Source organism: Eublepharis macularius, chromosome 12, assembly GCF_028583425.1.
Source record: "Eublepharis macularius isolate TG4126 chromosome 12, MPM_Emac_v1.0, whole genome shotgun sequence".
NCBI classification, from domain to species: Eukaryota; Metazoa; Chordata; class Lepidosauria; order Squamata; family Eublepharidae; genus Eublepharis; species Eublepharis macularius.
The window spans coordinates 24,052,582-24,069,815 of record NC_072801.1 but is presented as its reverse complement, the minus strand read 5'-3'; the positions used below and the strand labels follow the sequence as shown (position 1 = coordinate 24,069,815).

At 44.1% G+C, this 17,234-nt stretch overlaps 1 protein-coding gene across 1 annotated transcript in view; it reads right to left on the bottom strand.

Moving 5' to 3' along the window:
- Positions 1-15,242, bottom strand: part of SNX8 (sorting nexin 8) — a 35,150-nt gene extending 19,908 nt beyond the window's left edge. Inside the window, exon 1 of the mRNA XM_054993073.1 lies at positions 15,087-15,242. Coding sequence (XP_054849048.1) covers positions 15,087-15,147 — 61 coding nt within the window. The 5' untranslated portion in view covers positions 15,148-15,242. The remainder of the gene's footprint in view (positions 1-15,086) is intronic.
- Positions 15,243-17,234: the final 1,992 nt, after the last annotated feature.

Sequence of the window (17,234 nt, the reverse complement as noted above, 5' to 3'; positions counted from 1 at the left end):
TGACCCATTTTTCTGAGAAGTCGCTGGTCATAGCATACCACTTGTAAAACCCCAAGATCTAAAAACCAATTTAAAGCCCATTGAGAAAAACGTGGATAGGGAAAATTCCTCTTGCAGAAGCCCAAACCAACAATCCCCAACACAGCCATTAAAACTAGAGATGGGCACGAACCAGGAAAAAAAGAACCATGTGGTTCGTGGTTCATCGCATTTCACGAACCATGAACCACAAATTTTCACGAACCTGCCCTGGTTCATGAACCAGTTCGTTTGGTTCGTGAAAACATCACACCCAGGTCAGCAAATTGTCATCTCCAGGTCAGCAGAAGGTCTGCAGAAAGTCCATCCCCTGTTGCCTAGGAAACATTGATCGGCGCCAAGCTGTCTGCAGTGACAAAACAAAACAACCAGCCTAAAGTTCGTGGTGGTTCGTCAGAAATGGGCTGTGATGAACCGCCGGTTCACGAACCAGAACCAGCCTGGTTCATCACAAACTTTGGTTTGTATTTCGGTTCATGCCCATCTCTAATTAAAACCCTGATTCTCTCCCCACCCACCACCCCAGCTCCAGAAGAAGCATAAAAATGCTCATCTCCATTTGAATAAGCACACTTTATAGTGCTACCAAACCCCTGAGCTTTCTGCTCCACCTAAAAACCTGCTTATTAATCATATCCAACCGCTCTCTCTCTCTCTCTTGACACTCTGGGCTCCATCCACAACATGCCAGGCATCTCTGAAAACTACACTGGAATATAAATAAATTTTCTTATCTAAGCACTGCCTTAAACTCACTGGAAGCATAAAGCCTCTCAGATAAGAGAGATCTGAATCAAACAGCACTGACTGTCTTCTCAGCAAAAAGTCTTTGCGCTTCAAGATGAACTCCCTGCAATAGCTAAGTAGGCTCCAGCAGACTGATTGAGGCGAAGACTTAAGGTCTCTTTTCCCAGTTTTTTTCTGCATTCTATTTCACACGCCTTTCTTCCATCAAAGGACTCTATGCAGCTTTATTCAGGATTCCAAAGAAGGATCCATCTGGAAACAGACCACACTAAGACCTGCTTAACTTCCGCAAGGTCGAGGCATTGTGTTGACATGCATTTATATTTATTATCTATATCCTGCTTTCTTCCCCACTGAAGACTCAGCACAGCTTAGGACATCATTCTCCACTCCTCTACCCTGTGAAGAAGGTTAGACTGAGGGTGTGTGACTGGCTCAAAGTCATCCAGCAAGCTACCATGGGAGAATGGGGACTTGAACCTGGGTCTCCAAGGATCCTATCCACTACGCCATGCTGGATCTCATCCGTGCCTTTGGTTCTGAACTGTTCTTCCCCAAAGCACTGAAATTGCAAATCAGGATTATCTTCAATTAATCACTATTTGTTATGAAGTCCTTGAACAACTGTCCTCTTGACCAGGGCTTTTTTTCTGGGAAAAGAGTTGGTGGAACTCAGTGGGTTGCCCTCGGAGAAAATGGTCACATGGCTGGTGGCCCCGCCCCCTGATCTCCAGACAGAGGGGAGTTTAGATTGCCCTCCGTGCTGCTCCAGCAGCGCGGAAGGCGATCAAAACTCCCCTCTGTCTGGAGATCAGGGGATGGGGCCACCAGCCACGTGACCATTTTCAAGAGGTTCCGGAACTCCATCCCACCGCATTCCTGCTGATAAAAAGCCCTGCTCTTGACAAACTAGGATTCTAAACCTCACTTTAACTACAGCTTGTAAACAGTGCACAAGAAGCAATTTACTAAAATAAAAACACAGCCAATGTTACAACACACTCCATTTTATCGAAGGCTAGGGTTGCCAGGTCTGGACTGGGAAATTCCTAGAGATTTTGGGGTGGAGCTTGGAAAGAGTGGAGTTCGTGGAAGGGAGGGATCTCAATGGGGTATAATGCCATAGAGTCCACTCTCCAAAGCAGCCATTTTCTCCAAGGGAACTGATCTCTGTAGCCTGGAAATCAGTTGTAATTCTAGGAGATCTCCAGCCACCACCTGGAGCCTGGCAACCCTGTGAAGGCTTCCTGGCTTGTGCCAAGTGCTCATTTGGGGGGGGGGGGTTTATGGTCTCACTAGCATTACAAATGGAGGTTTTGCATTTAATGCCTAGATGTGGCCAAATTGGAACAGCAAGCATCAGCATTTTATTCATTCATGTGTTTCTCTCATGCTTCCGTCTTCCATTAAGGTTCTGAGAATAAACGCTTTCACTGAGAGTCACTCAATTAACAATTTCCAAGTCAGGAGATTAACTCAGCAGCCAGCCCTAATATAACTATCTGCTAGGGCAGGCCAAAAATGTTGTTCTGCACTTGCTGCCACATCCAAAACTTGACATCATGTTTTCTCAGGTTTTCTGACATTGCCACATCACCTGAAAACACACCCTCGCCTTTCAGAAGAAAACCAGGATGTGGAACTGATAGGAAAGTCTAAGTTCTATCTGTTTCCAGGATACCTTCTTTCCCAGTGTACCAAACAACCCAAGAGAGAACTAATAAACAGGAAGACTGTTCAAGATTACAGATACTTCTCAAGAGTAAGCTTTTTTAAAAAGGGTGTTTCTGCATTCTCCTGAATACAGAAAATGCTGGGATATTAAGATGCAAGCGACTGCACCAATATGTACTGCAGCCTTCACAGGATCCACCAATATTCTTGATTTGCACAGGAAAGGGAAAGCATGTGGATCCAGTTCATGAAAAACAATGGCTGACAGTGCCAGCCATTTAAAAAAAGAGGGGATGGACCAGAAAGGAATGAAAAAATCCCCGCGCAAGGTTGTTTTGCCCCATTTCCCAAAATGAAGAGAAAGGTACATTTTTTAACTGAAAATGATGTATTATTGTAAAATATTTTGTTACTGGCTCACAACATTCCCCTCTTCTCGGATGGAGAGGAGAAATAGTTTGTACTGTAATATGCTGCTATATATTCTGTTTCTATTGTCTTTACGTACTGTGATATATTTTGCTTGTTATTTTATGCATTGTTTACTGTCTTTACTGTTTACTTTTTTCCCCCTTTCAAATAAAATTTAAAACTTAAAAAACAAAAATCCCCTCTTCTCCATTTCATCTATCTTCACACCAATCCAGAGGCAGGTGAGGATGGCCCAAGCTCACCCAGGAAGCTTCCGTAGCAGAGCATTTGTACGAAAATAGTAAAATCATTTTCAGTGCAATGCTGAGCACAACCGAACCAAGAGTATAAGAGCAGCCCCTCTTTGGTACTGAAAGTTTTTCTCCCTCTCCCAGTATATTAGAAGATGGGGACTCCCAAAGAATTTGACGTGCAATAGGTTCCAGATAAACCGAAGAAGGAGCGTCTTCACCCAACATGCAATTCACACACAGAATTCATTCTACAAGATACAGTTTCAGCCAATGGCTTAGGTATTTTAAAAAAAAAAAAAGATCAGATCATTTTATTTACTTAATTCATACCCCACTTGCCTCTGCAAAGTGGCTTACAGCATTCCCCCTTCCTTACAATAACCCTGCACGGTAGGTTAGGCTGCATGACTGGACCAAGACTTTCCGTGGCAGAGTGGGGATTTGAACCTGAGTCTCCCAAATCATAGTTCAGCACTCTAACCACTACGCCACACTGGCTATCACACAACAGAGCAATCAATGAATGTAAGCCATGATGGCTAAATAGAACTTCCGTGTTTGGTGGCTGTACACTGCAGAATGCCAGTTGCTGAGATCCAAAGAGTAGGATGGGGGCTGTGGGAGTTCCTAAGGTGTACAGTGGATCACTATGGGGAAAGAGTGTGCTGAACTAGATCTTCTGATCCAGCAAGGCTTGGTTCTGAGGTGTTTTTGTCTTACGGAGGTGAGATAAACCTCAGTGCCAAGTAATGCAATGCACAAAGGTACCTTCACAATATGCTGGCCTGACATGCAATGGAAAGATTTCAGCCCTCTCTGTAGGGCAGTCCTACTGCCAAGGATTCGAGGCAGTACTGCGGCACATTTATCATAGACTGGCAAAGAACAGGGAGGGACACACCCAAGATTGTCTGCCAAAAAGACCAGGGTGGATAATGATAATGCTATCATCGCTATGACATACGGCATCCAACGGATGCAGAACGTTGCAAATATCCCATTAAACTGAACAGCATACAGCTGCCTCCTTGGAAGGGACTTATCATTTCTATTTCAACAAATTGTAGTTAAGATGAAAATCACTACCAGTTTTTTGAAAACTACCAAGTCCTTTCTTTCCCTCCATTTTAGCCACCGTTACCAGTAGTGGTCTTACTTTAAGCAGAGTATTTCTTAGCTCTTTCTATGGTTAAAGAAATAATAATTATACAACATAATTCAATGCACTAGTGCTGTTCAGTTATCTATAAGGTATATTTATTGATGACTTGGAAGCACCGTCAACTGTCAAACACTCAAGTGCAAAGCTCAACAAATCCCAGGTGCCAGGTTACCAAGGTGCCCAGGAATTTCACTGTATTTCCAGCTATGAGTTTATTATAGCTTCTCTCTGCAATTTTCAGTAGAACTACAAAGCATTATCATTTTGCATCAGAATGTTTTGTTGTATGGTATAACAATGAGCATGCATGAAGGTCTTGTTGTGGCTTGTTTAGAGGGAACAACTTCATAACATTCAGTGGTGGTGGATGAATTCATTTCTTAACAGGGCTTTTTTTCTGGGAAAAGAGATGGTGGAACTCAGTGGGTTGCCCTCAGAGAAAATGGTAACATGGCTGGTGGCCCTGCCCCCTGATCTCCAGACAGAGGGGAGTTTAGATTGCCCTCCGCGCCACTTGGCGGTGTGGAGAGCAATCTAAACTCCCCTCTGTCTGGAGATCAGGGGGCGGGGCCACCAGCCATGTGACCATTTTCAAGAGGTTCCAGAATTCCGTTCCCCCGCATTCCCCCTGAAAAAAAGCCCTGTTTCTTAACTAGATACTTTCCATACTAGCTCCAATATTCAATTAAACAATTTTTTAAAATTAATAGAATTGTGAGAAATTGGGGAGAAATTAGGCCAGGGTTAGAAATTGTTGTGGTGATACCATGATTATACATTTTTAATATACCACTTTACTCATAGCTTTAACAAAATTAGGTTTTGACATAGCAATAATCAGAAAGCATGGTCAGTAAAATATTAAACCACAAAGGATGAAAAACGAGTCTGATGCCTAAATTTTTGGGCTGGCTGCCAAGAAAAAAAATTGTCAAGCCCAGCCCTAGTGACTGCATAACTACTGCACTCAAAAAAGGAAGCTGGTGAAGCAGATAATAAATAAAAGTTAGTCCTGATCTTAACAATATGTTTTATGAACCTGCCTTAAAGACTCAAGTATACATATTTTGTAAAGTAATTGTTTGTTTCACATATCAGATCTGTGCCTGATTTTCCCAGCAGTTTGATGCCCGATTCTCTACATGCATCTTTCAATAAGCAAGCACAAAATCCTATGTCAGAAGCAGGCCTACATTTTCTTCTATCCATCTTTATACAGCAAACATTTGTAAAGAATTCCACAACTGAGTTAGTCGTTAAGTGAAGTACCACTTGCTTTTGCCTCTTCTGAAGTTTCGCCCATCAACTTCATTGGCTGCCCCAAGTTCTAGAATGATAGGAGAGGGCCTACAGAAACTCCCGTTCACTCTTCGTCCTTCCCCAACCTTGGGCCATGCCTTGATAAATTTTCTTTGACTCTTGAAGCCAGCCCCGAATGTTAGGTGGTAGACTCATATTTCCCAGCTTTCAAAGTTACGTGTGACCATATTTTCTAATTATTGCTACCACAAAAACATACTTGGTGCCACAATGAAATTTTTAGGCACCATACTGACCTGGCACCTGGGATTTGTCAAACCCTGCCCTACTCCAAGCTTTCAGAAAAGAATACCAGTCCAAGGTTTAGCTTATGAGTTAATGAAAGATCACCAACTAAGTTTCCAATAGAAATCAATTTCCCACCACAGATCTTCAGGTAGAAAGATGTTTCTAGCTTTCTGGTTGGAAAAGACAGTTCATTGGTATACAGAAAACTGCAACCACACACTGCTGAACTGGCACAATGTGTTTTTGAGAAACAGTGCGTTTATTAATAATCTCTTAAATTACAAAGGTCTTAAGATATAAACTCATGGAATCACTTTTTATGCTTGTCAGCTGTCTAGACCCCCAACTCATTCAGATATTTATGATTTTATAAATACCTGTAAGCCAACAGACACTCTCTGCTTACAGCTGTTTAGAAAGTCTGCCAACATTCTTTTAAAAAAACAACTCAGAAGGTGCCATTAAGCACAAAACCTTTATCATAGTAGCAACAGCAGCAAAACAAAATAGGAGTCCAATGGTGCCTTAAAGACCCATCGAATTTACTACAGCATAAGCTTCTGTGAGTCAAAGCTTACTTCGTCAGATGCTACCAAAACAAAGGGGAGAGGAAAAACATCAGGAAACAACATCGAAGATCCTCCAGGAAGAAGAAAAGTCGAGGTGTCATTACTGCTGTCTTAGGCCACGGCCATGGAGAAAAGGTGACACCCCCCACCCCACAACTGCAGCCATATGAGGAACCCAGATTTCCCCTTAGCAAAACCAGATGTTTCCCATCCCTTTCAGAGCCAGAAATCTGGACACAATAATAAAAGCCTCATTCATCAGCATTTCCTTTCTTCTCCCCTATCTTATCCTAAAGAAACAGAGTCTGAAGTTATGGATTAATTGCAATCAACAGGCTAAGGTGTAATCCTAAACATGATCACACAACTTCTCAGCTCTCAAGTAAATAATAGTTAGAGTGGGGTTTTTTTTAATCCTACAACCTACAACTGAAAGTGAGCAAGTAATCTAAACCTCAAATGTGGTACACTAAAAGAGCACAAAAATTGTCCAGTTTGTATGTACTCGTGCCTACATTTGCGTTCCCCTAACTAGGCACAGTAGCTTCCTAAGACTGTTCCCTGTTTGGAAAACAGAACTGGGGGGAAGTGATGAAGCCGTTTCTCTTCACATGCCATAGTCCCAATCCAACTCCAATCCAACTGGAATTGCACACACCTAGGAACTGAATTCCCTGCTGGGAAGTTCCAGAATATATCTGTTCAAAGTCAACACGGGGGACACATGGACTTTGACCTGTGTGAATTGGCCTTTAGTCGACTACAAGTACATACCTAAAGTTACCAAAGATGATATGGTATCGTGTAGCTGACTTGAAACGGACAAGAGTTAAAAAGTAAAGATTGGCCGCCATTTAGCTTTTCCAGCTAGCACCAATCAGCAAAGGAAACCTTCAATGCATTACCTTTGAGTGCCTTTTGCTATTTTTAGACAATTTCTAACCATTCAACATCATGAATGTTTCAAAAACTTCCTTTTATTATAAACCATCTTAATGAATGAGCACAGGGCAGCTTCACATCCTGCGCATCAGGCCGTATGTTCAATGCCGATTCAGTTTTCATGCAAAAATGTTTTTGCTGACCATCTCAGGTGACAGACTATGCCTCAAGGTCCCCCGTCCTCACTTGCTTATTGCTCCTGCAAATTGGCACAGGAACCAGTTTCTCAAGTGCTTTGTTCCAGGATGCCTCCAACGTTGGTAAAACGAGTCCTTTTACCTGGCCACCCAATTAAAACAATGGTCTGGGGATCTATCTTTCCTAACCCTCGAACAGTTGTGCCAACACACAACTGAATCAGAGCGCTGTTGACATTTCACCGTCTTTCCCTTCTCCAGCACCAAGTTGAGTTGAAGATTTGCCAATTCTACACCACGTAATTTTGTTAACACTTAATTTCTGTTTTTATAACACTTCCCGATGCCAATAGCAAACGTTGACCTTTTCTGAATGGCTCAGTACTTTTTAAACCAGCCATCACAAACTTCAAGGACTTGTAAAAGTAGCGGAATTACCTCATTTATTTGGGGGGGGGGGGATTATACCCTGAACTCTCTTAGCCTACGCTTCTCAGACGGTTTACATAAGAACGATTAAAATCACAAAACACAAGCAAAACATTACATCATAGGTACCGGGGATAAGACAGGGGAACAGAAGCAGTTCAAAAATCAAAACACAAAAACCAGGATTTTTTTTTCATGAGCAGAACAACTTTCACCTGGTGACCTAAAACGAGACAGGAGTTGCTGTGAGGAGGGGGATCCGAACACAAGGAGCCGCAGAGGAAAAGGCCCAGATCCTGATGGCCACCTGCACAGAAAATCTGAACCGGTAAGCAGGCTCAAGCTTGAAATACAATTGCAGCTGGAAAAGAGCTTGACTGAGGCCTGTCCTAGATGTGAAGCAGGAAGAGATGAGAGTCCCCCGAAATGGTAAAACAGATGATACCACGTTGGGCTACATACTTACTGGAATCATGGTGGGGATTTTGTGTGTGATGTGCCTCTGAGTAAGAAACTCCCTGCAAGCAGAAAACCAACACCACAGGGAATAGGCTGGCCAAAAATGTGACTCGTTGGTAGGGGTTTTTTTGACAGGCAGAGAAGTTGGAAGGGGGCATCAAAAAACTTATTTTGCTACACGTGTAGACCAAACTGATGCTGCGGAATGCTTGTAAGGGGGGGGGGGGACGGACACCAAGGGTCTTTGCAGCTGTATCCAGTGGAAAAATCTATTTTCCCCTGGATATGGGTGTGACAATGGGCATGGCTGGGAGAGAATTAAGATTTTTTTGAAATATTTCTATACTATGCTTCTGTCATACACATAAACCAGGCGATGAAACAAAACCGGCCCAGAGTACTCCTCTTTTCCCAATGCAAATTCTATAACTCAATTGATCCCAATCTCCAAAACAAGAAATTGCTACATAAGAAACAACAGTAAAGCATGTCACTGGAATACAGCAAACACAATCAGGGTTGCCAACTCCAGGTTGAAAATCCATGGACATTTAGGGGTGCAGCCTGGCGACAGCAGGGTATGGTACCATAGAGTCACCTAGCAGAGCAGCCCTTTTCTCCAGGGGGGTCTGATCTCTGTTATCTGATCAGTTGTAACTCTAGGCCTCTCTTGGAGGTTGGCAAGCCTAAAAACAATAGAGTCTGTACACAAGAGGAACTGTGTGGTGGGATGTTCCTTAAGGAGCAGAGACCACTGAAAGACAGGAAGTTTTTGCCACTGCAGGGTCTGGACTTTGAAGCAAAACCATGAATAAAGAGAAACACTGGTTCTACGTACAGTGAAATGGCCACTGTGTTGTGGGGAGGATAAAATTCTGTATGACAATGCAAATTCTGCAACAAGAAAAAGATGGATTCTATAACTATTTACATTGCCTAGACCTTTTAAGTTCTCCAAAACATTCTTCATGTTGGATGAAAAAGGTATGCATGGAGAGGGGCTTATGTTTCAAGATACGATACTGAGAATTCCGGTCTGAATTTTGTGCAGGGTGTGTCATGGGTTAAATGAAATTTGATGGTGCTGGTTTCAAACCGAACCTAAGCCTTCAGGGAAGAAGAAGAAGAAGAAGAAGAAGAAGTGAAAATGGCAGGATCCATTTCAGAATACAGAAGATAGCAGTTCATTAAACATCTTCCTAGGACTAGATAAGACAGGTCTCTTAAAAAGCCAAAAGCAGACACACACCCAAATACACAAAACTGAAGTCTTTTAAATCCAAGTATGATGAAGAATTCTGGAGAACTCGAAAGCTGGCATGCTGTTTTATGATCTTTGGGTTGGACCGCATGAAAACATCACAGAACATTTGGTTTTGGATTTTTCTTTGAGCCAGCTCAGCCACTTTCATTGACATCATGTATAAATTTCTCTGATTAAGTATGTATGTAGAATTCATATCTTATTCTGTTTATGTAAGTTATGGAGAAGAGGAAGAAATTCTGCAGAGCGCTAGAACTCCCCCAGCCATGTGTTAGCGCCTGAGATTTCATCCTTTCAACCACACCTTAGTGGTCATAAGGAGTATAAACTGCTTAATTCTCTGTTCAAATGAAAGTGGAGATTCTCGGGAAAAGGAAGTTCACTTTCAAGACCAACAGTGTTCACTTCTTCGAAGCACCCACAAAGTCCCAGCATACACGCAGCCCTGAACTTTAAGAAAAACTTTAGTCTTATTTATATATAGATATGTAATTGCTTACCAAGGAATTCCTAGTATGAAAGTAGTTTTTAAAGGAAGTCTCGTCCCACACCAGCATGGCTAAAATTCACCAGACATTCCAACAAAGCTTCTCTGAATGACAGACTGTCATCCTTCCCTTCTCCCCAGGCCAGGAAAATCATGCACAGGCACTCAAAAACAACTCGAATGAGAAACATCTGGACTGCTCTGAATTTTCAGCGTGACCAAGCCAAAGTCATTTTTACTAGGCAGTGTGGGATTCAATATTGAGAAGCATGTTCCAATCCCAGCTTGGGTATGAATTCATTGGGTGGCCTTATGCAAATATTTCCACAATGTGCTTTAAGGTACCCAGATCCATCAATTGAACATGGCGAATTAGGGGTAACTGCCCAGCATTTGTGACATCACAGTGTCCCCCTCCCCAAGTGCCAATTTGGTGGTGTTAGGGCAAGGCCAGCATTCAGAACTGAAAGCCCCCAACTGTCGGCTAAGCAGAGGGTCCATCTCCTCAGCAGCTGGTGCATCTTCCATGAACAGAGTATTATTTATTTATGTACACCTTTCTCACTGAGACTCAAGGCGGATTACACAGTGTGAGATTAGTACAGTCAATATCAAGGACATTTCTATGAACAATGCCATAGGGTAAATTAATACAAATTTACAAAGGCATAGCAATAGCAAGAATCCGATACAGAGTTGAAGAAATGCTGAAACAGAACATAAGCAATTCTGAGACTGACATTAGACAGCATGAAGCACAGGTCGCACATAGGGCACATATTTAAGGAAATGGGTAGTACATAAGGCAACACAGTGGTGAAGTCTATGGTCCCTAATTTATTAGCATACGCACAGAAGAATATGCCCCAGAATCTTCTGTAACATTTAGCCGTTTCACAGCTGAAAAGGCAGGCAAGATGATGTAGAAAATATCTCCCAAAGGCAGTAGGCTTGGAAGCCATTGATCTGACTTGGGGAATATTCTCCATGATGCCTCCTCTGCTGTGGAGCTTTGCCCCAAGGCAGAACGACCCATTCACCAGCACCTTCTCCAATAAATTCATAAAACCCATTCTGCACTCTGCTACATTCATCTTCAGATGATTCAAGCAAGTGGGTAAAAGCCCGAAAGGGGGAAAAAAACGAAATCCAGGTCTAGCCAGACACCAGAGAAAAAGCCATCCCCAACCAACAACATTGCGATCAAAGTCAATCCACCTAATGGCAACATTCTAAGCAGAGTTAGTAGCCTTCTTCTAATCCCTCACAAACCAGCACCAGAAATGGTCATGTACATGAAGCTGAATCAGTATACCCAGGGCTTTTTTTTCAGCTGAAACGCTGTGGAACGGAGTTCTGGCGCCTCTTGAAAATGGTGACATGGCTGGTGGCCCCGCCCCCTGATCTCCAGACAGAGGGGAGTTGAGATTGCCCTCCATGCCATGGCACGGAGGGCAATCTAAACTCCCCTCTGTCTGGAGATCAGGGGGCGGGGCCACCAGCCATGTAACCATTTTCACCGAGGGCCATTTAAACTTAAAAAAAAAACCTTGTTCCAGATGACCCAAAGTGACATCATTGTGTGGTCCTGTGCTGGCAACCCACTGAATTCCACCACCTCTGTTCCCAGAAAAAAAGCCCTGAGTATACCAAGCATGGTGGCCTGCTGATCTCACAGTTGTGACACTTCTAGGCAAAAACAGAAGGATTAGCAAGGCAGTACTGGGTCTCCCAGACATGCCTAAAAAGGTGGACCACATGTAGGAAAGGAGGGAAGCACCTCACAGTTAGAATTAGGAAGGTTTGCCTCATAGTTTGAGAACCTGGCTTAAAAGCCATTCCATATGCTAGAGAGCTTTCTGTATTATTCTGCCTAAAGGCCACACTCAAGAGTGGAACTCAAACCTCCCCTTAACAATAATTTAAAACTGGAGATACAAAGTCCGCCTTACAAAAGGTGCATTTTTTTCTCTAACATGCTACTCTAAGTAGTTAAAGATTTGCCATTGGAATGAAGATGCAACTCCAGATTTAGCGGTATGTTTGGCACTCAGGAAAAGGCATCGCAGTTATGGGAGATCACAAGCCTAAGCTGCTTACTTTTTTGGTTAGGTTTGCTGATTTATGTCTAATGCTCTGCTTTCCAGCCTGGTTGACAATGGTTAAATAAAAATCATTTCTAAACAACCAGGCAGCATTCTGGGGGGCAAACCAAAGAAGGTAGTCCCTTTCTCCCATTCTCTTTTTGAGGTTATTCACATGGTGATGAAGACAACCATAAATAGGCATGATGTGGACTTCCACAAGAAACTTCTGTGAACTTCTGACAATACTTCTAAGCTGTCCACGCACTTTTCTTTATGATTAAAGTAGACAATAATCTGATTGCTCTGCACATGTCGTTATGAAGAAACCTGTGCAAATCCGCAAGTACTTGAAGTGGCAATCCCATGTATACTTATTGAGGACTTAACTTGGTGAGACTTATTTCTGCATAAGCCTCTGCTTTAGGTATCTGTGGCACATACCACATGGAGTAATCTTGTGTCTTGATACTTATATTGTATTTTATATTGTATTTTATGGTATATTCATTCCTTTTGTTTTTATATATGCCTATGTATCTGTATGTGACTATGATGTTGTAACCTGCCCTGAGCCTGCTTGTGAGGAGGGCAGGCTAGAAATTGAATCAATCAATCACAGCCTAAAATGAATTGCCAAGTCTTCCTGTTTATGAAAACTTCCCTACTTGGTCACCTGGAGTCAACTCCTGCTCGCCAGAGGAGAATAGAAGCATTACTGTCTCCAGGCCTACTTCACAAAGAGCACTTATGTTAACAGTAAAGGCAATGCTGAAAAATACAGGCCAGCTGCCATTTCCTTTCCAAAGCTACTGAACAACTGAATTTCAGCCAATTTAATAGTCTGATGTATCAGACAGGTTTAATAAATAAAGCCAAAGGAAAAAGACATGGATTTTGGCACAGAAGGAAGACTTCAGAAAGCTTTTTGTTATTGCTGAGTATTCAAAAGTACAGTCCTAAATACAGTTATACCTTATTAAGGCTAATGACTTCAATGGACTTAGGGAGATAACTCTGCTTAAGACTGCACTGCCACTATTAAAGCGAAATAATTCACTATAAGGATTCCCATACATATTTCAAACAAGCTGAACCACAAGTTCAATTGCTGTTCTCATGTCACACAAAACAGGCCACAAAACATCTACCTTTTTGATCACAGGGTTGGCCTGCATACTGTACACATTTCTTCAAGCAAAGTTAAATCTTTCTCCTTGAACTGAAATATATTTCTCCCTTGACCCCCCCCCTCCCAAAATTGAAACCATGGAGAGCCGGATTCCAAGGATAGCATCCAACATTTGACAGTGTCAAATTTCCCTGAAGTATTAAGCATAGAGAAGCCAGTGTGCACCACTACCATAAAAAACAAACCTGCTATGCATTCGACAAGCCTTCGAAAATATATCTGCTAAGCATGGCTCAACATCTGGGTTAGCCATCTCCCCAGGATAAAGGGTACTGATGTGGCAGCTCACTCACTGTCTCTCACTTGAAATGGACGTTGACTAACATAAGCAAAGACCAGAACGTACACAATTCACATGTAAAAAAATGTCTAGCAACAGAGAACCTAGTTTAGGAAAACATCTGTAACAAAGCAAGAGTCCATCTCAAATGGTGCTGGAGTTGTAAGATGTTTCCCACATATGAGAGCCAGTGTGGTATAGAGGCTAGAATGACAGACTAGGATATGGGAGACCTAGGTTCGATTCCCCACTCTGCCATGGAAGTTTGATGGATGAACTTTGGCCAGTCACAGACTCTCAGCCGAACCTACTTCACAGGGTTGTTGTGAGGAGAAAAATGGAAGTGAAGAGAATGATGGGCTCCCACTGAGAAGAAATGTGGGGTATAAATGAAGTAAGAATATATACATGAAGAAGTTGCTTCATACTGAATCCAGTTCTATCCGAGCTAAAGGCCCTCAGTTTGCCAACAGTCGTCCCATAGACCTAGCTGTCTTCTCACGAACCTGTAAGCAGGAGATGCTGGATTTTGAAAGCAGAATCTTATGTAGGCAGAGCTCACAATCTACTCATGAACTATATGGCCAACAATTTAGGGTTGCCAACCTCCAGGTGGGACCTGAAGATCTCTGGGAATTACAACTAAGCTCCAGGTAACAGAGATCAGTTACCCTGGAGAAAATGGATGCTCTGGAGGGTGGACTCTATGGCACTTTATCCCGCTGAGGTCCCTCCTCTCTCCAAAACCCATCTTCCCCAGGCCGCACCCCCAAATCTCCAGGAATTTCCCAACCCTAAGTTGGCAACCTTACATATTTGTGTTTGTAAAAAGAAGAGCGCAATGCAGTGCAGTAGTTAGAGTGTCGAGCTAGGATCTGGGAAACCCCGGCTCAAATCCCCACTCAGCCATGGCAGCCTGCAGGGAGACCTTGGGGCAGCCACCCATTCTCAGCTTAGCCTACCTCACAGGGCTGTTGTGTGGATGAAACGGAGGCGAACTGATGTCAACCCCTGAAACTACATCAAGAAAAGAGGCCTTGGGAAGGCTTGAGACCCCAGCCCCTTTCATTCATGTCGGGTCTATGGGATAATCCCCCTCATTCAGGCGCATCTCACCGAAAAGCACATTTCTAGTCTATCTTTCCCGCTGAGGCTCAAGGCGTGCTACAAAACCAGAAAACAACGGGATTTGTCTGGAAGCACAAAATGCCCTTTCAGCAACGCAAAAAGCGGGCTTCATGGGAGTAAAACCTGCAGGGACAGAGCAGAGGCGCCCCTCACACCCGTGACGCGACGCCGCCCCTTCCCTCCACGGGGCGGAGAGGTGACGGGCCTGAGGCCCCTTTCCCGAGAGGTCCGTTCCGCCGCCCCCGAGCCCCCTGCGCGGGTCTCTGCCCGCCCGCCTTACCTGAGGCGCCGGGGTCCGCGGGCGGCTGCCCCTCCATGCCTGTCCCTTCGCCCGCAGTCATGTGAGGAAAGGAGGGAAGGCGCTCCGCTCGCTTCCCCGCCTCCCCTCCCCTCCCGCAAGGGCGGGCAGAGACCCAGCGAAGAGAAGCCCCGCCGAGGCAGGCTCGCTCCGACTTTGGCCTCCTTCGGCCCGCTGGGGACGAACCGAATGGATCCTCCGCCTCCTCCGTTCATGCTGCAATCGGTTGCAACGCCGGCGCAGGGGAGCGGGCTTGGTGCCGAGTAAACACGGCTGGGGGGGGGGGGGGGGCTGGCTTCGATTTCGGTCCGCAGCGAGCAGCTCCGCACCCCCCCCCCGAGGAGTTTTGAAACGGAGGGGCTGCGGGGTGTACAGTGAGGGCGCGGCTACTGCACTCTTTTTCAAGGGGTGGACCCCCCTTCCCCGTGGTCCTGCTTCCGAGTAAACATATAACATGCCCAGGCAGCTGCGAATTTGGCCCCCAAACAGAACTCGGAGGGAGTCCATCCACTCAATCAATTCTCGGTTTGTTGGGGTGCAAAGCCCGGCCTTACTTCCAAGTACACATGGCTAGGATTGGGTGTTTAAGACCTGATCATACGGCAAAGCCCGAGGGGATTTATGACACTGAACTCAGGATAGGCTGTTAGTTGTGCTGGAGGGCAACCAACAAGGAGAATGCCCCTGGGCGTGTGCAGAGCACGTTCCCTGCTGCAGGTGGAACTGAACCAGCTGAAAGCACCGTAACGCTCAAAAATGCCTTCCAGGTAGGAAAACTCCCTGTTTAGAAGAACCGGTCTGATGGGGAAAAGTGCCACCAAGTCACAGCAGACTTCCAGCGACACCCCCCCCCCCGGGTTTTCAAGACAAGCGGCTAACAGGAGGTGATTTGCCATTGCCTGTCTCCCATCCAGTTACAAACCAAGGCTGACCTCACTTAGCTTCCCCGATCCGATGAGACTGGGTTTGCCTGGGCTATCCAGGTCAGAGTGAGAACAGCTCTAGCCTGATCTTTTCCCTGATGAGTTAATTTTCTTACCCTGGTCCCACAGAACTCTTGCCATTCACACTGCAAGACAGTTGCCAAGTTGTGACAGCCACCTGGCTCAAGGTTACTATCTAGACCAGCCTTATAACCTGCATGGCTGGCCTACCCTAGTTCACCCAGTGAGCTTCCATGGCAATAAGGGGATTTGATCCTGGGTCTCTCAGATCCTAGCTTGACACTCTAACCATTAAATCCAGAGGAGTTTGCCCTATTAGTCTGTCCAGTAGCACCTTTAAGAGTAACCAACTTTACTGTAGCATAAGCTTTCGATCACCACAGCTCTCTTCATCAGATCTGACTTACAGATCTGACAAAAAGAACCGTGGTTCTTGAAAGCTTATGCTACAGTAAAGTTGGTTAGTCTTAAAGGTGCTACTGGCCTCTGCTATTTAACCATTAAATGACACTGGTTTTCTACTGACAATCCCAACACCTAACGCAGAGATACATAAAATTATCTGCCCCCAATGGAAGCTAACTGGAAAGATGTAAGGGCAGAACACAGTGGATGCTTTGGGCTCACAAGAAACTTCAAACAGATGAAGGTCCAACCGAGATGGTGTACCGGAGCAAAAATACACCTTATCATTAAAAAGTTCACAAGCAGCAACTAAAAACTCACACAAGTAAAAATGTTACCAGACTCTAGAGTGGAGCACAAAGCTCAGAGACTTATGAAATAGGAAGCTTGGGGAAGAGAGATTAATGTAAAGCTTGTCCAGAGGGGGAGTTAGCATCTACATTACTGGAACATAGATAAGATTTTAATCTGTAAAGGCAGCAGCATGGAAATAGATAAAACCTTCTCTAGTAGAGTAATAGGCAGACTGTTTGCAAAGGCTAAAATAAAATTGTATCATGAACAAGATTTGCACACACACTGTCAAGCTTACAGAGTACCTATGTAGATATCAGTAGGGAACGTTTCAAAGTGCCAAGTCAGGTACTTAAAACAGCTTTGTTGTTATTGCTAATATAAAATCCAGAAAGCATTTTGCAACATTCTAAATTTACGTTATTTATAGTCTGCCTTTCTCACTGAGACTCAAGGCAGATTACACAATGCAAATCAATGCAACCAA